Raw genomic sequence first — 19,190 nt, forward strand, 5'->3', positions numbered from 1 at the left:
TGTCAGCCATAGAAACCTGCTGCAGACCAGAAGATAAACTCATTTTAACTGTGTGTTTTCTAAAAGCCATCCAGTTTGCTCCTCTGATGTGTCTCTATCTATAAATCCACCACCCCCATGGCACATTCTGTGCATCCATCCTGTGACACAGCCCTGTGTACACACACACACCTCTGCTCAGCCACCCCTCCGTGGCTTCTGCCTGACTTCCCACATTTCCCTTATTCATTCCTCTATCCATCTTCATCCAGCTATCAACCTCTCTGCTACTCCTCCCATTCAAAAAATGTGCTAACTCCAACCTAGTGCTTATCTGTTCACTTTTCCTTCTACCTACACATTCATTCACTTGTCACCTTGCCATCAATCTTTTCCTCTCAAACATCTTTGCCCTCAGCCATCTGGCTCCCTCAGCAATCAGTCTAAAAGCAGGCAGGGGAAAGCATCCGTGGAGAAAGCTGTTCCCTACCTTGAAGAGGATCTCAGTTGTCATGGTGAAGCCGTGGGTGATGATGGGCTCCTCGTCCGGGGGCCGGCCCTTCCAGCAGTCCAGCTCCACGCAGCGGCAGCCGGCCAGTAGTGTCTGGCGGTACATTTCCGGAGAGGATGTCCCAGAAAACTGCCCAGCTGCAGGAGAGATGCTCAGCGTTAGCTACTCACATGGGACAAGCAGGGGCAACAGCAATCTCTGCCAGCCTTCGGCAGGTGAATGCAGCAGACTGACAAGATATTTTCAGTTGCAGGGCAACACAGCATTTAGAGTCAGCCCAGGGCACACACATCTGCCTGGCTGACTGTGTCCCTCCCCCATCCCTGGACTGCCACACCTGTCAGATAGGTGTTGTGAGAGGAATTGATGTAGTAGTGCGATAGCGGCTGGGTCATGTCCTGGTACAGCATCAGCTTGTCCAGCACTATCAGGTTGTTCTCGGGGCCACAGAGGAACCAGACCATCCCCTCTGGAGACAGCTGCCCTGCATGGCAAACAGAGCTGTTAATGGTCACCAAATGGAATGGTTCTGGCACCTCTTTGGAAGTTGAGAGTTGTGGGAGCCAGGCTGACTGCTCCCCTGGGAAGCAGGATGGCAGAGGGCACGAGCTCTCCTGCTCTTTCATCCCACCTCTATAGCAAGACCTTTGAGCTGAACAAGACTCACCTCTCTGGATGTTAAACCCACTGGGCTCATACTTCTCTATCAGGCTCTGCACCTGCTCAGGTTTGGCTGGTGGGAAGAGGATGTCATTGAGGCGGGTGTCTCGCTGCTTCTTGTTGATGAACTTTGCCAGGTGCTCTTTGGTCATGTAGGGCTTTGCTTTTAGATGGCTGCAGAGAGAATCACAGAGGGGCAGAGCTAGGGCCTGGGAATTACCCCAGAAATCTTTGCACATAGGAGAGGTTGATCCTTCCTCAGGTTGATTCTCCCTCTGGGCCCATATATTTCAGGGTCCTGTAGCACAGTGAGGTCTCATCCTTTTTATTCAGGCTGTGAGTGAAGGCATTAAGTGACCTGGGATCCTGCCCTTGTAAGGCTGAAGGCCGGACAAACCACACAACATTAAATCCCTTCCTTCCTGTCTAACTTTTGCCACAAGAGAGCAAGTTCTGAACTGTGGCTTGAGGGAAACTTACTGTGAGGTAAATATCTCATCAATCTCGGGCCGTGGACACAGATTCATGAGGAATGTCTTGTACACTGGCTCAGGGAAGTCCTCGGGGTTGATGGCATCATTCTGAGAACGCAATGAAGATGTGTCAGGACCACAAACCCATGACAGCTCTTACCTATCATGAATACCCACAGCTCAGCTCAGGCTGTGACTACCCCAGTAAGTGACGGAACATCTGGCCAGATGTTGCTGCTCCTTGTGCCACACAGTGCAAGTGCTGGAGTCACCAGTGTTACTGGAAGACGTAAGAACTGATGCCAGCAGGCCGGAGTTAAGGCCTGGCAGTGGCGGGGTAAGGTAAGCAACTACAAACATCTCAGCTGATGGATTTTTACAGCCAAGGGCATTCCAGTCAGGGAAGGGGAAAAGATCCTTCTCAAGCTCATGAGACTTCTGGATACCCAGAGAAACCCTCACCTTGCCATTTGGTAGGTGACAAGCACTTAATGCTTCTTCCACCCTCTTCTTGTCTGCAGGGAACATCTGAAAAATACTGACCAGACAGGAAAACAAACATCACCATGGAGCAGGAGGGAGGTCGGGGGGCTGGAGCTGCAGGTAGTGCAGGACACTCCAAATACACAGCAAGGGAGAGAGCAAGACAACTGTAAGCATGAACCAACAAACTCTCCAGGGGAGTAACAGAGGGACAGAGCTTGATAAACCTACACAGGATTTTTTGACTGCTGACTCAAAGCAGAAGCTCTGTGTTTCTGCTATGGACTCTGAAAGAGCCCTGTCACTCAAAATCCCTCTCCTGTCCTTTTCTGCCCCTCTTGGAGGTGCTTCCTATGGTACTGTGGAGAAGAAACAACTGAATTTTTCCTCCTTTTAGAACATCCCTGTCAACAGCACCATGGTCTCCTCCACAGATAAATCCAGCCTCAGTTCTGTCAAGCTCCTGGAATCACAGGTGCTCACAGCAAACGGGAACAGGGAGTGCCCTGTGCTGCCAGGTGGGAGTGCCTGGGGGGGGGCTGCAGCAGCTCATGCAAACCCTGCCCTTTGCAAGGCAAAACTGCAGCAGCCTTGGTATGATACCAACGGGATTTACATATTTAAAGGAAAGGCAAATGTTCATAGAATTTTCAGAAGTTTTGGAAGCCTTATATTTACCTGCAGCTGGAGATACTGAGTATTTTTATAAACCTTGTTCTTAATGTGGACTATTTCATGGTCTGCATTTTTACCATTCTACAAGAAATGGGCACTGAGAAGAGGTACATCCTGTAACAGATATTTTTTTCTAGCTTGTTTCAGAGGAATAAGCTTGTTTCTCCCTGCCACAATGCTACCTTGCTTGCATTTTAAAGATCAATTCAAAGCACTCTTCCCTAGTGTGTTATTCATTACAAACCTACACATTTTTAACAGCCCTTTGATGAATATTCTGGTTTTTGACAATGAAGTTCTGCTGGTTGGTGGTTTAGAAAACAAATAACAAAAAATGTTTTGTGTTGAATAAAGCTCAGCCCTCCAGGAGCCCATTTAGTCAGCACAGCCTTAATCCAGCACAGCTCTGCCTTACAACACACCCTGGGGCCTGTTTATTTGGGGTGATTAGTGCTCACCTCTTGTGCTGCTGTAACATAGCACAGACCTAGAGCAGAGTGGTTCAGAACTTCTCAAATGCACTGTCTGCAGCTCCTTATTCTTAAAACAAAAGGTAATTTATGGACCAAAAGGGAATTCAACATGGCAGTGCTGCCTTTTGTCATTCTATGAGCTAAATCAACACAGAGGAACCACAGGACCAGCCCTGGAGCGATTTTACTTGGGAAGACACCGAATAGCATAAAATCAGTTCCAGATTCATGCCACATAGTGCAGGGGAGAAGGCACAGGCTGAGCCCTGCTTCCCATTCTAATGGGAGCCCCACCTGATGCACAAGGCCAAGATGGGGACAGGGAAGGACAAATTTTTCTGCTCCTAAACTAGCACTAACACTGGCCCAGAGGCTGCTTCGCTCTCATGCACATCCAGAGTGAAGGCTGAGGGACAGAGGAAGTGGGGAAGGACTGGAGTGGTCACATGGGAGAGAGGAGACAAGAAAAGCAAGGGAACCCTGCTGCAGGTGAGTCCAGCAAAAAGCTCTCTAAATATAGAACTCCTTACAGGAAAGGGAGACTATCCTACATCTCATCCACCTTTCATCTCAGGCTCGCAAAATAATCTGTGATCTGAATTTTACCAAAGTTGCTTCATTTTGTTACTTTTTTTCTTGGCAACAACCAGGAAGTGATATCTGTGGCTATTTAAGCCATTTGTTGCTGTAGATGAAGGCCACAAAGTCTCCTTTTCAGACTCAAATTATGTGTCACCTAACCTCAGGTGCTCTGCCTGTAGTCTGACTGAACACACAATAAAACAAATATCCACACTCACTTCCGGACAGGAATCTTTCCCTCTTCATTCAGTTGCAACTTCAGCTTCACTAGGCTGTGAAAAAAAACCCAAACAAGATTACAAAAATGCATTTGTACCATCTTAAGAGATCCTACTAAGTGGCAGGAAAGGAAAAACATGCAATTGGGCAAACAATCTAACTATGAACTGAAAATCGGGTTCCTGTAGACTGTCAGCTTAACCTTGGCATGACCCAGGCCTTGGTCTGGAGACTGCCAAGGGATCTGGATGCCTAGAAGTCTTTGTTTTTTTCCAGTACTGTAAGAAAGGGCAGGATGTGGATGTTTCAGAGAAAAAGGTTTCTTAGAAAGGACTTACATTTTCTCTAGGAAGGTGTAGCGGGGAGCGTTGTACGTGAGGGGATTCCGGGCAATGGCCATAATATCCTCAGCCCAAGCCTGGAACAAACAGGGCAGAGGTAATTAGGCACTACTGAACTGCTCCAAGAAGTACACAGCAAACATGGACAGGGCACAGAATCCTGGAATGGTTTTGGTTGGAAGGAACCTTAAAGTCCATCCAGTCCCACATCCTGCCATGGGCAGGGACACCTTCCACTATCCCAGGTTGTTCCAAGCCCCATCCAACCTGACCTTGACTTCCAGGGATGGGACAGCCACAGCTGCTCTAGGCAACCTGTGCCAGGGCCCCCCCACCCTCACAGGAAAGAAAGTCGTCTCACATCCAATCAAAATCTACCCTCCTCCAGTTTAAAACTGTTACTCCTTATCCTGTCTGATACTTCCAGGCTTGAGTCTATCACTTTCCTCCTGCCTAGGAGCTGAAGCTTTTCCACTTCTCAGCTGCCTATTCATCCATACAAAACACATCAAAGACAATGACCAGTCTTCTCCCGGTCCTTCTCTGTGCAGGACAGAAGCTTCTAGAATTATGGAGACACCACACCTGACTGTAACATAAACCTGCTGGTTTATAACCTTGTCAGTAATTCTGAAAGGGCTCAGGGTCCTGTCTCCCCCTCTCCTTTCCTGCTTCCCACTGAATGCCCCAATCCTTAGTGGCTGCCAGAACTTCCACGACCTCAGACCCCAATACCTTGGAAATATTCTCCTTGTAGGACACAAAGTTATGGAAAGTGAGGTCAACCATGTCAGGGCCAGATACGATTGTCAGGGTCTTCAGCAGGAATGTGCTGCAAGGGTGATCCAAGTTAAAAACCTCTCGGAGCTTCAGGGACTGCAAAAGAAATAGAACAGATGGGAGCAACTGGAGAATGAGGGAAAACTACCCCAAAAAAATCAGACCCCAATACACACACTGGCCCAAATTCAAAGAAAGCATCTCAAGGGTAGCAAAATTGCTTAGTGCAATCTTTCTTTCCTTGACTTTCCTTATTTTTTATCTTTATTCTGGAGTTTGCATTACTGGATCTTCCATGGGGCAAACCACTATAACACCCCTGGCAAAAGTCTGATAAAGTCAAAACTGGAGACTGCTCTTAAAGAAATTTCTTCTGAATCTTCAGCCTGGACTTGCAAACAAGCAGGGAAGGGTTTGGCCTGCTTGTGCCAGAGGTGTGTAACCAGTTGATTTTATCAAAACATTAGAAAGTGTGATATCCTTATATGTAACCTCCCTCCACAAGAAAGATGTTTTTGGGACCCCCTGTCACCTCAGAGTTGAGTTCTTCCCCTCCAAGCCCCATTTTCTGCTTCTGTCAGTTGCTAGTAGTGGTTTTTTCCATAGCAATTCCAGTACCCTACAGCAACGGCTCACCAGAGACTTGTTTTGTTAAGTGCAAGGCTCATCCGATTAGTGGTACTTGGATTGCAGCACCATATGAAAGTATTTATAGAATCCTTTAAATTATTCAGCATTTTCTGCATTCCTATGCATGGTGTCACTAAGCCAAGGTATCCAAGGTATCCCGGAGTTTTACTGATGGTGCTATTTATAATGGGAAGATAAAATTTCCATTCCTAGAATAAAGCATAGCAATCCATTATCTGAAGTGCAGGACAAATCCCTGTCCAAGCAAACAGGGAGCTGTCAGAGCACCTGCTCCTTTAGAAACAGGGCAAAATCCACAGTCTGGGATTGTTAGAGCAGGTCAGACTTTAAGTCTCCAGTTAAACTGGAGTTGGAATCTGAGCACACCTTCAGGTTTCAGTCTGCGCCACTTCACATACACAGCTGTACACACATTTTATAAGGAACTGCAGAATTTTTTTACTTCAATTTTCCTAATTTCTGGGGCATTTGCAATTTTGACACATCTGTAGCAAACAGGCATCTTTAAGGAAAACAGGATGGGCTGGGTTGTAACTCAGGATCATCTGACTGGTGTCTCTTATTTTGGAAAGGCACTTCTCTGAGAGGGTAACTCTGAAACCTGCTTAATTCCAGAACATTTAGAGGGAGGAATATGATTTATGGGAATATGGGAAAGAATATGATTTGCCTATTTTCTACAAGAGAATTTCAAAAATGGCTCCTTCTTGCCTTGTGAGCCATTTTCCTGTGCAGAACTGAGCACCCCCAAATACCCACAATCTCCTTCCCACGCTTGTGGCGATTCCTTGCTGGAGCTCAACTTTCCAGTGCCAGTATCAAAGTGTTGGGATTTTAACTCCAGACTTAACTTCATCTTGCAAATGCACCAGCATTTGTTCAGCTCCAGGGCTGTACAGGAGAGGAGGCCCAAACAATGGTGAGCTTGTGGTTGTGCTGAACTCATTTCCTGTATTTGTTATCTGGGGCTCCTCCCAGCCCTTCCTTCTCTGCACGCTGCTCTCCAGCAGACACTCATCACCTGGCTCTCTCCAGACCTCTCTGTCCAGGCTATGTCCCCAGCAAGCCAAACACTTTTGCCCTTATCCAGGCAGTGATGCATCCAACACCCAATGAAGATGTAGAGAGAGGACCAGAGACTGTGTGCAGGAGCTCTGACCCTGATGGCTCTTTCACAACCTGCACTCCTTCAGCACCTTGTGCCACAGCTTCACTCTGGGATTACTGTCACCTTGCAGCTAGCCATAAAGGAAAAATAGAAAATGCTGCATGAAAAGCAGGACATGCATATTAGCCATGCAAATCAGAAAGGAAACACTCTTAGCAAATTCCCTTAAAAAACTCAGACAAGCAGAAAACAACCTACTAGCAGAGTGGCTGAAATAAGGAGTCAGCTAGTGTTTCACATCCCACCCTCCTGATTTCCCTAAAATCCTCAGCTGTACAGAGATCCATAGCCCAGAGAAAAACAAATTCTCATGCAAATAGAGACAGACACAGGACAGAGAGGGATGGTCCTTTTTCTACTTGAACAGGGGCAGAGCTGACTGACAGCAGGACCTGTCATGTCACTGTGACCTGGCAGAGCTGTGTCTTGTGGCATTAGGACAACAAATCTTCTCTTTTTGAGAAGAGAGGTCTTATTTGGTTGCCAGAAGGGAAAAAGGAAGCCCCAAGATATTTCTAATGCCTTTGACTATTGAGGTAACACTCCTGTCCCTGTTAGCCTTGCTGCTCCATGCTGGAGATAATGGCTGCAGGATGGGGAGGGCCAGCCTGTCCCTTGCCAAGCATCTCAGGGACACAGGCAGACAAAAATCCACAGTGAAGCACTCTCAGCTCTCAGTGTCTTACCTAAAGGAACTGGAAAATGCAGCAGATTCCCAGGCACAGAATAGCCCATGTAATCCAGCAGGGACACACTGCCAGGGACAGAAGGGAATGTATGGCCCCAAGCTCACTGCACAAGGATGGCAGAAGCAGGAGGGCCCAGCATGGCAAAGGCCATCACTCACATGTGCCCATTTCCTTGCTTAGCTCCTTCTCCACCATTTATAAATCCTTTGCCAGACACAGGCTTGTACCTGCCTCTCTCTTGCACACTCACAGATTGGTGTCTCCACATGGCTCCATATGATCGCTCTCCAGTGGAGGGCTGGAATTAGACTTAGTTCAGCTCCATCCTGGGCTCACAAACTGCTGAATCCCAATGCCAGAGCTGCTCATCCCCTATCCTGCAGCAGAACCACTGACCAACTGCACTGTTCACAGCCTGTGGCTCACAGCTCAGCTCTGAGGGCACTGTGATTGTCCTGCATGGTTCCTGAACATTCCCACTGGCTTCAATTTTATTCTCAAAACATGATGAGTTAAATGCCTCAGTATAATTTTCTCCCTGTACATGTGCAGTTCAGGTTGCATCTCCAGGTTCAACACCAACAGAATGTGGACAGAGGATGAAGCTGGTTTAAAATCACGACAATCAGAAAGTACAACTTCGGATTTTATTAAAAAACATGCCTGTCTCAAAGCCAATGCCTCCTGAAACATCTAAACAAACACCAAGACACAGCCAACAGCCCAGAAGTCTGGCCTAAAACAGTGTCTAGTTTAGCTTTAATTATTATTAGATTCTCTGTCAGCATTCTGGGGTCGTGGTGCCTTAAAAAAAAGAAACCACAAAAAGCCCCACAAATGGAGCAGCCCTTATCGTTCCTCATTACTGAAATGAAAACACAGACCTAATTGTAAATAACAGCCTGATCTGCATTGGCACACTGCTGAACTATAGTCAATAGCTTTTTAATCTTGCCTCCTTGCTGTTAAAAGGCGCTGCTCACTCTTATCTTTATTTTTCTCTTGAACACACGCCAAAGTTCGTTCTGCCACATCTAAAAAAGAAAAAAAAAAAAAAAAAAATCCACGAAGAAAAGTCACGGCAGAGAGGCGAAGCCGCTCTCAAAGAACCTCTCACGGGCGGGTGAGCAGGGGAGCCCTGCGTAGGAGGGGCCAGGGAGGATTCTGCTCTGCGGTGAGACGAGGGCTGGGGAAGGCAGGCGAGGGCCATTTCCATTTGGAGGTGGTGCCTATGGCTGGCAGCCCTTAGTGAGTCCCTTTCCACGCTGTGCTGGGCACTCCCTGCTCCCTAAGCATCCCAAAAGCACGGATGGAGTCCCAGCTGTGACCTGTGCCGGCAGCGCTCATGGCAACACGTCCCTTCTCAAGTGGTTTTCCGTGTGGCTGCTTTGGTGTTACTTTTCTCGCTGTGTGTAGAGGTTACAAAGAAAAACCCCAAACCTCCTGCTGGGCAGTGGTGGGAAAGTGCTACTGAGAGCAGGGAACTCCCCACAGTCACAGCGACCCACCCACTCCTCCCAGGGAGACTTGTCAGTGCCATAGGACTGGAAAACTCAGGGCAGGTTACATCCTTGAGCCACAGCTCCTTGCTGTGGAAACCAGTGGCACAGATACTCTCCATACAGCACTCTCCTTCCTCTGGAATTCCTTCAGTCACAATCCAGCAGGAAAACCAGGCCACAAGCTTTGCCTCAAAGCAGCTGCAGATTGATTGGGGCATCACTTGCAGGGAGGGAGAAAGGATGCTCCTTTTATTGCTGGTGCCATCCACAGCTCTTCCCACAGCTGTGATCCTCCTCTCCTTGTCCTAATCCTTGTCCTAAATAAGGCCAAGGGCTCATTTCTTCTCCACCTTCAGGCAGCTAAACAAGTGACTCTTCGTATCAATTACAACAGTTCCACAACCATCCCAAGCCTCTATTTTTTTAACAGGGCAGAACAGCACCCATGTTCATTCTTCTACCTCAAAACAGATTTTTATTTGTTTCACCACACCAGTTTTTATATTCATGCCTTTTGTAACAACGCCCCAGAACACAACCGCCCCATGTGGAGGGTGTGGTGGCTCATGTGAAGAATTTTTCCCTGCTTTCTGCATTCTTTTGTGAACTTCTGTTCTCAGGAGAGCCAAATGAACACAACCCTGAGGGCTTTAAGCCAGAGGCATCGAGGATAGAAGAGCTATGAGTAAGAATTTTCCAGACCCAGATGGCACATCTTCGTTCAACACCCCTTCAGTGCCCACACAAGACCTCCCAGGATCCACAAGGAAAAGGTGAATAAGAAGCCAGTCTAGTGTATTTTACTACATGTTACCACAGAATTCCAGAAAACTCCCTGAAATAAAAAGGGGACTTATTTCAATTAGTCTCTGTAAAATACAGAATTCAAAAAGGCACTTGGGATTTTCACAGCAAAGGTTGTCATCAAGTCCATCACTTCTACCCACTGAGAATTAATAAATCAGTCAGTGCTTGACGTTTGCTTCGTTGTTCTTCAAAAATGAGCTGCAGCCAATTCCCAGGACACAAAAATCCCGTCCCTGGCCTATTACAACAGCTAGAACAGAGCAGCTCCATCCAGGTGCCTAGGGAAAAGTGCTGGAACAGGGCAAATGCACTGGGACTTCCCTGACACATCCCTGCAGCCCCCAGCAATCTAGGATTCAGCAGCTTCCTAACCCAGAGGCATTATCTCACATTTAATAACCCTCTAAGGGCATTTCCTTCTTGTACTGACATTTTATACTCACATTTCCATGACTGTGCAGGAAGCATCACCCATGGCCTGGTGATGTGAGGTGGGACAGCAGCAGCACCTCCTACTTGTGCTGCTCCTACCTCTGGAAAATTCCACCTTATATGGAGATCCTGCACTGGAAGAAACCCTGAGCAACTGCTTCATGCTTCCCTTCTCCATTCAACTCCTGATATTACAGCACTCCACATCCCATTCACCTTACTCCTCCTGCCAGAATACAGTCCCTCCTACTCAGATGCTCTACCCCCAGCAGCCACTGCATTCCTTTGTTAATCCTGCTGCTCTTCCATACCTTTTCCAGTTCTCACCTAATTTGAGAGTACACTAGAATTGCACATAAATATGGATCCATTTGAGATGTACACAATAGCATGACATCCTAATGATTTCCTTGTAACTCCCAATACACAATTTGCTTTTAGGGGACAAATACTGCTGAACACTACATTGATATTTTACCATACACCCACGATGTTTTCTGAGTAGCAACAGTCAACTCAGGGCCTTCTGTTATTACAGAAGGATGAGGGATTTTTTTCTGTGTGCATTGCCTGATTTTTATCTGTATAAAATGTATCACTCATTAGATCATGCAGTCAATCAGCAATTCAAGGTCTTCCTACAAAGCAGCCTGATTTTATTACCTCAAATAACTTTGTATCATTGGCAAACTGTCTTCTCCTGGTACTCTCCAATTAGTCTTCCTTAACAAATTCCTGAAATCTAGGACATGTTTCTGCAGCCTCCTGTAACCACCAGGACACGCAGCCAAGGCCTCAGTACTTCCCCCAGCAATTTATCATCTATATCAAAGATCAATTAATTTTGCCAACAGGTTATTCCTCAAAGTTTAACACCCTAGAAAAGAGTATCTCATACCTCTCCTTCAAGTCAGCCTCTTCCTTAGTATGTCCCATCTGGAGGGCAGCACCAACTCGAATATTTGGGCAGCCCCAAATTTTATAAACAGTATTTTTGAAGTATAATTCCCACAAAGCAAGTTGCTGACCAAGTTTTAGGCTCACTGAAAATTGAACTATGCTCCATTCTAGTGAATTTGTAAGGAGAAAGGCAGTTTCTCTGAAGGAATTATGATTTTTTTAAGAAGATGGGTAATGTTCTTGAGCTCTGTCGTGCCTTTAGCACCCACCTTATTATGGTATTTTGAAAAATATTGGTCTTGGGGAGCTCTGAATAAACATTTTCAGAGCAGATTGAGAAAACATCTAAACAACTTATGCAAAAGGCTGCTTGAGGCTCAGGAGATATTGCAAAACCTTTCCCTTTTGCTTTAGAGAGTCACCTATGTCACCACATGACCCATCAGCTTTACTTCTTCAGTCCCTTTTCCACCTTTGAGCTTTACTGAAGTTTTCTGTTTGCCTTTTCCATACATGGAAAAGTTAAAAACAAACAAAAAATAAAAAAGTCCCAGAAATAAAGTCCTAACAAAGGCTGCAAGAAGCTTCAATTATAACTGAAATAGAGAATAAAGCCCTGATCATGTGCAAATGTAAAAATATATGTGGGGGGAAAAAAAACCAAAAAGAAACCCTAGTTTTTCTGAAAATGCATTTCCATCCCTTTAAAGGGAAAAACCCCAGCACACACTGTTGGACTGGCATTGTAACTCCAGGTTTGTGGGTACACAAGAGCAGTGACTCAGTGCAGGACCATCAGAGTGTCCCCAGCAGGACTTACCAGGGCAGCAAGCACTTACAAGCAGGGCACTTGGAAGGGCAATTGGTTTTCCTGTTTGGAAGGATATATTCCTTCCAATAAGCCCATCTACCATAGTGTGAGAGTGCTGCTTTTGGGTGCACAGAGGCCTGGGAGGTTAGGGACAAGACAGCTTTTCTGTATTTACATAGGAGATGAGATCCTCTCTACCTTGCTCCTACAGAAATCCAGAACAAACTGCCTGAGCCCACCAAAACCGCAGGCAGTCTTGCCTTTCTGTTTAAACACTGGACAGAAAGAAGTTGTGGACTCACCTTGGGCATTTTGGCAAATCTCCCTGCTCGTGTGTCTCGGATGCTGGTGATATCCAGAATTTCCCTTTCCTACAACAGAATAAGGACAAGGAAAATGAAGAAAGACAAAAGAGGAAGGAAAGCACTCCATGACAGAGCCCCCAGAAGCTGTAAATCAGGTTTGGCTTAGTGTCTTTCCCTGTGGAAGAGATCTCCCAGAAGGTGCAATGCAGGGAGGGAAGCCAATCCCACAGAGGACACTGCACAGCCTTCCCCAGGCAGCCCCTCCACGTCCTCACTACTGGCTTACTGTCTTGTTTGTTCTTTTAATATCCAACCTGAATTTCCTTCCTCTGTTACTAATTTTTCTTCTCACTATGGGTCTGGAGAACAAATTATACTTGTTGCAGCAGATAATATTATTTTCCAAGATTGCAGTACAGGACAATGTAGATGCTATGTCTTCTGGCTGTATCCCAGTTTTATTGTTAAGCAGGAAGTAATTTTACTCCTAATCCCACTCCTTTCTGAGTCTGTAGTGCAAAAGCAGCTCAGTTTACTTTAGCTGCTGATCAACAGCATTTTCCAGGAATGCCAGACCCTTTCCAGTCTGGGTTTCCTTGTGGTAGCTATGCTTCCTTTCCCCAATGAAGTATCTCCCTTTCCACGGTGACACCAGCTTCCCTTGCATCACTTTGTGCTCCACTTCTTCCTTCTGGAACCCTAAGAACACAAATTCTACTGCCTGAGTGGACCCTGAAAGCAGAACAGGAGTGACAGAGACATCAAGGGGTGTGACAGTCCCCAGTGCTGTGACACTGTTTTCAGGGGATGTGGCTGTGGCAGTGCCACAGCTGGCACTGGGCACAATCTCTGGAAAGGCAGAGCTCACCCAAACCCACCAGGTCCTTGGCCAGGGCCTGTGCAGGACTGTCTGAATCTGCCATGGCATGTAGGTCAGGCAGAGGAAGTAGAGCTGAACCACAGCCTGCTCTGGAAAGCGGAAGCAAGCCCAGCCTTCCACCTCCCTCTCCATCACTTGATGCTACTCATCAGTGAGGAACTAAATTCTCTTTCCTCCATGTGTTGCCTCTCCCTCTCCTCCAGCAGCTGGCATCTTGTGCTTTGCTCCAACAGCCTGCAAACATCACCCTGAGCACAGCTTGCTCTCCGAACTCCATGCAGGCCCTACATCACTATGGTCACTACTTTCTAGTTAAAATATCTAAAACCCCAATGAGTCAGTTAATGGCCCCACTGTAGAGGTTAGGAGAACCCTGTTTCTTGCTGGTTGACATCAGCACAACTGTTCTCCATTAAGTCATTTGAAGGACACATAGTGAGCTTTGCAGGAGTCAAAAATGGTGAAAGTATGAAAGGCACAGAAAGGTCACACTCAAACCTTCAGTTCTTGCACTTTCCTGGTGCTCTGAAGACCAACCTGCCACTGACCAGCTCCCATTCCTTGGTGGGGTGTCCCTGCTAAGAGGAATGAGTTTGGCAGTTTGCTCCCAAGTGCAGAATTTGAGCAGTTTCAGTGTTGTCATCTCACACAAAGCTGACCTGGCTGGTTGGAGCCTGAGCTGTGCAGTCTCACTTACCATGCTCTGATAGGTCCAGTACACGTAAAAGCCCTGGGGATCCACTCGGAGAATCACAGGAGAAGCATTTGATGTTTCCTGACAAAAAAATAAAAACAATAAAAGAAAGAATGTTGGCACCTTGGGTGACTTGGAGAAAACATCCTGGGACACAAGATTCCCAGCTCAAATACAGACTTAGGCAGGTGAACATCCTCTGGGATTTATGAAAACAAACTCAACTATTTTAGGACATCTCCACAGTGACACCTGTGAGGCCCTGGAAGCTGAATCCTGAGTCTCACCTAACCTATGCATTTAACAAGAATAGCTCTCCTAGAGCTTTCTACACAAAGAACTGAGAGAACAAAGAATCTGGAGATTCAATTATTTGTTTCATTTGAAAAGTCTTCTTCTACCTCCTTTATTCTACAAGCTCAGGAGTAGCCCAGGCCAAGCAGAGAAAGCATTCATGCATGGCATCTCCCATCCAGGTTTTCATGCAGATTATCTGGGCTCCTAGACAGGAAGGCTTCAAGAAGGGAATGCATCAATGCAGCATCATGATGCTGCTTTAGATGGGGATTCTGAAACATTTCCATACACAATATTTACAGTAAACTGCTCATTGCACAGCACATTGTTTGTAGTCATTTTACTGCCTCCTGTCTTCCTCACACTGCGCCAGGGCCTGCCCAGCACCATGTCCATGTTCCCATGTCTTGGCTGGCTCCCTGCACACGTGGCCACAGAGAGCAGAACAGGCCCCATAGTACCACCACAGAGTATTGTGCCATGTTCTAGATTACCTTATCTCCCACAGAGCACCTTTCTGGAGGGCAAGCTGAGGCTGCAAGGAAGCTGTTGCCAACCAGGCTCCTGGGCAGGGCCAGGCCTTGCATGGGGGTGCAGGCAGCCTCTCCAATGGGGCAGCTCCTGGCAGCAAAGGAAACAGGCAATCCTACAGAAGATGGTCTGGCAGCCAAACTGGCTGCTTCTCACGGAATGGGGCAAAAAGCAAACACTGTCTGCTAAAATCCTGTGATTCATAATCTTTCAGGGATAAGAACAGTTCTGATTCTACTACAAGCACTCAGAGGCAGCATAGAACCAAACCCTGCCCTGCTCAAGAGGTCAGCTACTACCTTGTGCCCTGCCTGGGGTTCTGACACGGTTCCCAGCTGTTCTTTAACTCAGCTACCACCCATGTAGTAGGACTTCACCTCTTCAGTCTGCTTAGGACCCCCAGCTTGCTGGATGCTGAACAAAGCACTGCAGAGCTGCTCCTTACCCCGAGGTCCTGCAACTAACTCTGTGGGACAGGTCAGAACAGTCCTGCCTGTCAGGGATCTGTTGCTCTCTTCTCTAGACAGTGCCTGACTAAAGCTGGACAAGGTGAGGGCTCTGTAGAAAAAGCGTGGGTTTGCTTTTCTGCTGGAAGGCCCTAGTTCAGCCCCAAGCTGAACAGTGACGTAAGAGGCCAATCTGATCTTCCTTAACTCCTTTGCCTCCCTTATCCTGGAAGGAGTTCAAAACTGTTAACAGTAGAGTCAGGTCAATTGAAAGATATACAAAAAACACAGCATTCACGAATTCTAAAGCACAGCAATCCTGCATTCTGGAGCTCTCACCATCATCCTCTGCAGCCTGTTCTAACCATGCATTGGGAAAGCCCAATGGAATGGAAATGTGACCAGAACAGCCCACTCATGGAGAAGCCTTTCTTTATTGGTGGAGATCAAGCCTGTAAACTACTTAGTTGAGGCAACCTCTTAAAAATGTTTACAAATATATAAACCTTAAGGAAAGATCCAGCAGGAATTGAGCTCACTAATCAACAGCTACAGCAGGAAATAAACACTTGGTGGGTCTTGGAAGCCCAACTTGACCTACCTTGGGTTTCAGGGGAACCCATCCCAGGAATAGCCAATAAAGCACTTAACAGCTTCCAGTTCTTGAGAGAGCGGTCCCCAAGGACTGAGCACACAGTCATCAGTAATTTTAGACAAGTTTTGCTACTGTTATTCTGAGAAAGCAGATTTCAAATTCCAAGAAGCTCCAAGTGCACTCTGCAGGCAGTGGGCCCACAGGGAAGAGGAAGGCTGTGCTTTTCACTGTACCCTGGTGTCATCCTCCTTCCTGCACTGCTAACAGAGCAGCTGGCAGCCATACTCCAACTCATTCCTCACATCCATCCTTCCTGCCAGCTGCACAGGACACTGCTCTCATTCTCAGTGCTGCTGGACCACCCTGCTGATGTTGCTCATAGGTGATCCAATCCCCCACACGCTCCTTTGAGACTTAACCCTCTATTCCAGGTTCATACTCACAGAAGTGCTAATCCCTCCTGCACTGCTGCTGCAGGCTCCTTCTGACCATCTCATTTGCAACACCACATGAACCCAGATCCCCAGATCCCTGTGAATAACCATAATCTGGGCTCTCCCCCTTTTATCAACATTCATGCTCAAGAGCAGACAGTCCATTTCCAGACAGCAGCTGCTCTCCCCCTGCTCAGGTTTGTGGTGCAGGGGTAAGCACTCCTTTGCCTCCTTAGAAAGTGAGGAGAGCAGCCCTGCCATTCCAATGAACTGCTGCTGCTCTATACTTTCTTCCCCTCATACAGAAATGCAGTGACTGCAAAGCAGCTGTTTTGAAGGTAAAGAGGACAATGAGCTGGAGAGAGCAGCAGCTTGCTGCAGCACCCTGAGGCTTCAGCCCTGTTAAAGCACAGGCCCTTCACTGCTCAATCATTCCCAGACCCAGAGGCCGGGCAGGCGTGGGAGGCCATGGCTCACCCCCGATCCACTCAGGCAACAGGGCCATAAGAGGAAGCAACTTGGAGCCTGATTTCATCTCTATCAGAAAAGTGCAGTGAGTGCTCTTTGCTCTGGAGTAGATACTACCCCTCATGCTCCTCCAGAAAGTCCAAATGTGGCATTTGTATCTCATCCCACAGAGACTCCCAGCAGCGACCACCTTCCCAAGGACTGGACCTTGTGTCCTACGCCAGGGGCTGCACACACAGACCCAGTGCACACTCACTCCATTTGTTTCCATCCTCCACTACAAGAGGTGTAGAAATCACATCCCCAACCCCTTACACACACTCCCTTAATTTTAGTCCTCAGCTTTCCTGTTCTTCCCATTTCCCTCTCCCTGTCCAGAGATCTCTGCTGTCAGGTGGGATATCACACTGAACACAGGCTCCCAGCCTCCCCACAAACTGTGACCCAGCCAGTGTCTCCCTGCCACCACAAGCACAGCCTAGGGAAGGAACACGCCAATACTCACATCGTCCCATTTGATGAAGCGGTCGCCCTTGCACAGGTACTCCTTCACCTCCATGGGCGGCAGGACGGGGTTCAGCAGAGACATGGTCCTGCAGATGTGCTCCTCAGCTACCAGAAACAAGAGCAGCTGCACAGTTCACTCCTCCTTAGCCCCCTCTCCTCTATCTCTGCCTCTCACGTGGCAGGGCGTTCTGCCATGGCCACTGTTGGCATCGGAGAGCAAACAACCTCTTATATCCCAGCCCAATTTAGGAGGGGCAGGGACAGGCAGGCGAGGAGCGATGAATCTGCATTGTAAATCAACTGCTCTCCAGGCAAGCAGAGCCTCACCCAAGGTCACCCAGAGGAAGGCTGGCGATGGCTGGGCTGCTTGTGGGCACGAACACCCACCGTCCCTCCGGGAGGAATCCACTCCGTGGAGCTGTGCTGGTGAGGCACCCGGCTCGGTGAACTTCCGCAACTCAACTTCCTTAAATGCTCTCTTGACGAAGTACAGGCATTGCCAGAAATGCTCCAACTGCTTCAGCAGCTGTGGTTACAGAGCAGCTCAGCTCTGGCTATACAAGCAGACTGCCCCCTTCATGCAACAGGCCAGATGTCCCAGGAAACAAACTCATTCCTTGCTCTGGACAGATTCCATTTCTGAGGCCATGCACTGCACTGTCCAGTCTTAAGTTTTCCTTTCTCTTATGGGCTCTTCTGAATGTCATCCTCAAAGTGAGACAGACCAGCAGGGCAGCTGGAAATTCCCCAGATGAAATAAAACATTCCCAGAGTCTCAAGGAACTGCGCTCTTCCGCAGAGTCACTTGGCTTTGTGGCAGATACGTGGGACACAGAACAGGAGAGGTGGGCAAGGTGGGGATTATATTGACAAAGCAGCAGGCAGGTGACCAAAACCAGAACAGGTTAAAGGCAAACAGGGCCAAAACAAGTCTCTGCTCCTGATCTTGGAATGAAGGAATTCCATGTGGGCAGCAGAGGAGGAAAGGAGCTCCACTGGCTGACAGGCACTGGCTAACCTGGAGAGCAGCTTATGAAACAGCCTGACATGGGCAAGATCAATTTTCATCAGAGACAGAGCCTCACAACTAATTACAAGTGGAAATAACTGTGCTATGATTGCTGTGGATTCCCTGGCACATGGTGGGATGTCATCCTCATCTCCTATCAAAGACAAGGTTGCCATTGCTCAGCAGGAACAAGCTGCTGGCAAAAGTAGCACAGACTGTCTAAGAAGGGGGAACAAACCCCCTCACTGTGCAAGGGGAGCCAACTGCATGTTTTGTTCCTTCCTTTCTGCCCAGCCCTGATAAGTCTGGCACTTGGAAGCAGCCTGGACAGCTGGGGCTTGGTCACTGAAGGAATCCTAAGGGCATTCTCAGGTGTCAGCAGCAAGAGGCAGGAGAGATTAAGTGGAACTCCAGCAAGTGCTCCAACTTAAAAATAAATAAAGGCAGGAATCAGAGCTCCCTGCTGCAGGAAAAGAGAACTCTGAGCAAACCCAACATCCTTTGTCTTTCAAGGGGTTTACCTGCCAAAAAAAAACAACTGGGAATAAGAGAGCTTCTACATTTCCAGCTACCATGGCATTTTCTGCACTTATCGATCTTGCACTTATAGGAACTGGCTATCCAACAGAAGGCTGTTAGCTCTCTTTCCTTAGGGTCACTGGGATATTCCAGGCCCAGCTAAGCCAGTTTCACCAGGATCCCACTCTCAGGGAAAGTGGTTACTCCCAAGCAGAGAAGCAGAAGATGACAAAGGGTGTAGTGAAGAGTGAAAGTTCTCTAAACTTGCCTGATCTCTTCTGTAAGGCCAGGGCAGCTTCAGGGCTGTTTCCCTTTAAACTAGGGAGCAGCAGCGGAGAGAATAGAGTATCAATCTTGTTCAGAGGTGCT

General features: G+C 47.5%; 1 protein-coding gene across 3 annotated transcripts in view; it reads right to left on the reverse strand.

The window, feature by feature from the left end:
* PLCB2 (phospholipase C beta 2) overlaps window positions 1-19,190 on the reverse strand; it is a 46,408-nt gene that overhangs the window by 17,276 nt on the left and 9,942 nt on the right. For 2 of the 3 annotated variants that reach the window (XM_058848139.1, XM_058848133.1), the window contains exons 2-11: window positions 14,019-14,096; window positions 12,439-12,507; window positions 5,132-5,272; window positions 4,394-4,473; window positions 4,055-4,108; window positions 2,086-2,161; window positions 1,631-1,731; window positions 1,158-1,324; window positions 828-974; window positions 470-627 (exon numbers count right to left, since the gene is read on the reverse strand). In XM_058848139.1, the coding sequence (XP_058704122.1) occupies window positions 470-627; window positions 828-974; window positions 1,158-1,324; window positions 1,631-1,731; window positions 2,086-2,161; window positions 4,055-4,108; window positions 4,394-4,473; window positions 5,132-5,272; window positions 12,439-12,507; window positions 14,019-14,096 (1,071 nt within the window). Of the gene's footprint in view, window positions 1-469; window positions 628-827; window positions 975-1,157; window positions 1,325-1,630; window positions 1,732-2,085; window positions 2,162-4,054; window positions 4,109-4,393; window positions 4,474-5,131; window positions 5,273-12,438; window positions 12,508-14,018; window positions 14,097-17,291; window positions 18,211-19,190 lie in introns of those variants that run through there. The other variant, XM_058848148.1, reaches the window with a different exon arrangement.

Source organism: Poecile atricapillus, chromosome 1 (genome assembly GCF_030490865.1).
Source record: "Poecile atricapillus isolate bPoeAtr1 chromosome 1, bPoeAtr1.hap1, whole genome shotgun sequence".
Taxonomy (NCBI): Eukaryota; Metazoa; Chordata; class Aves; order Passeriformes; family Paridae; genus Poecile; species Poecile atricapillus.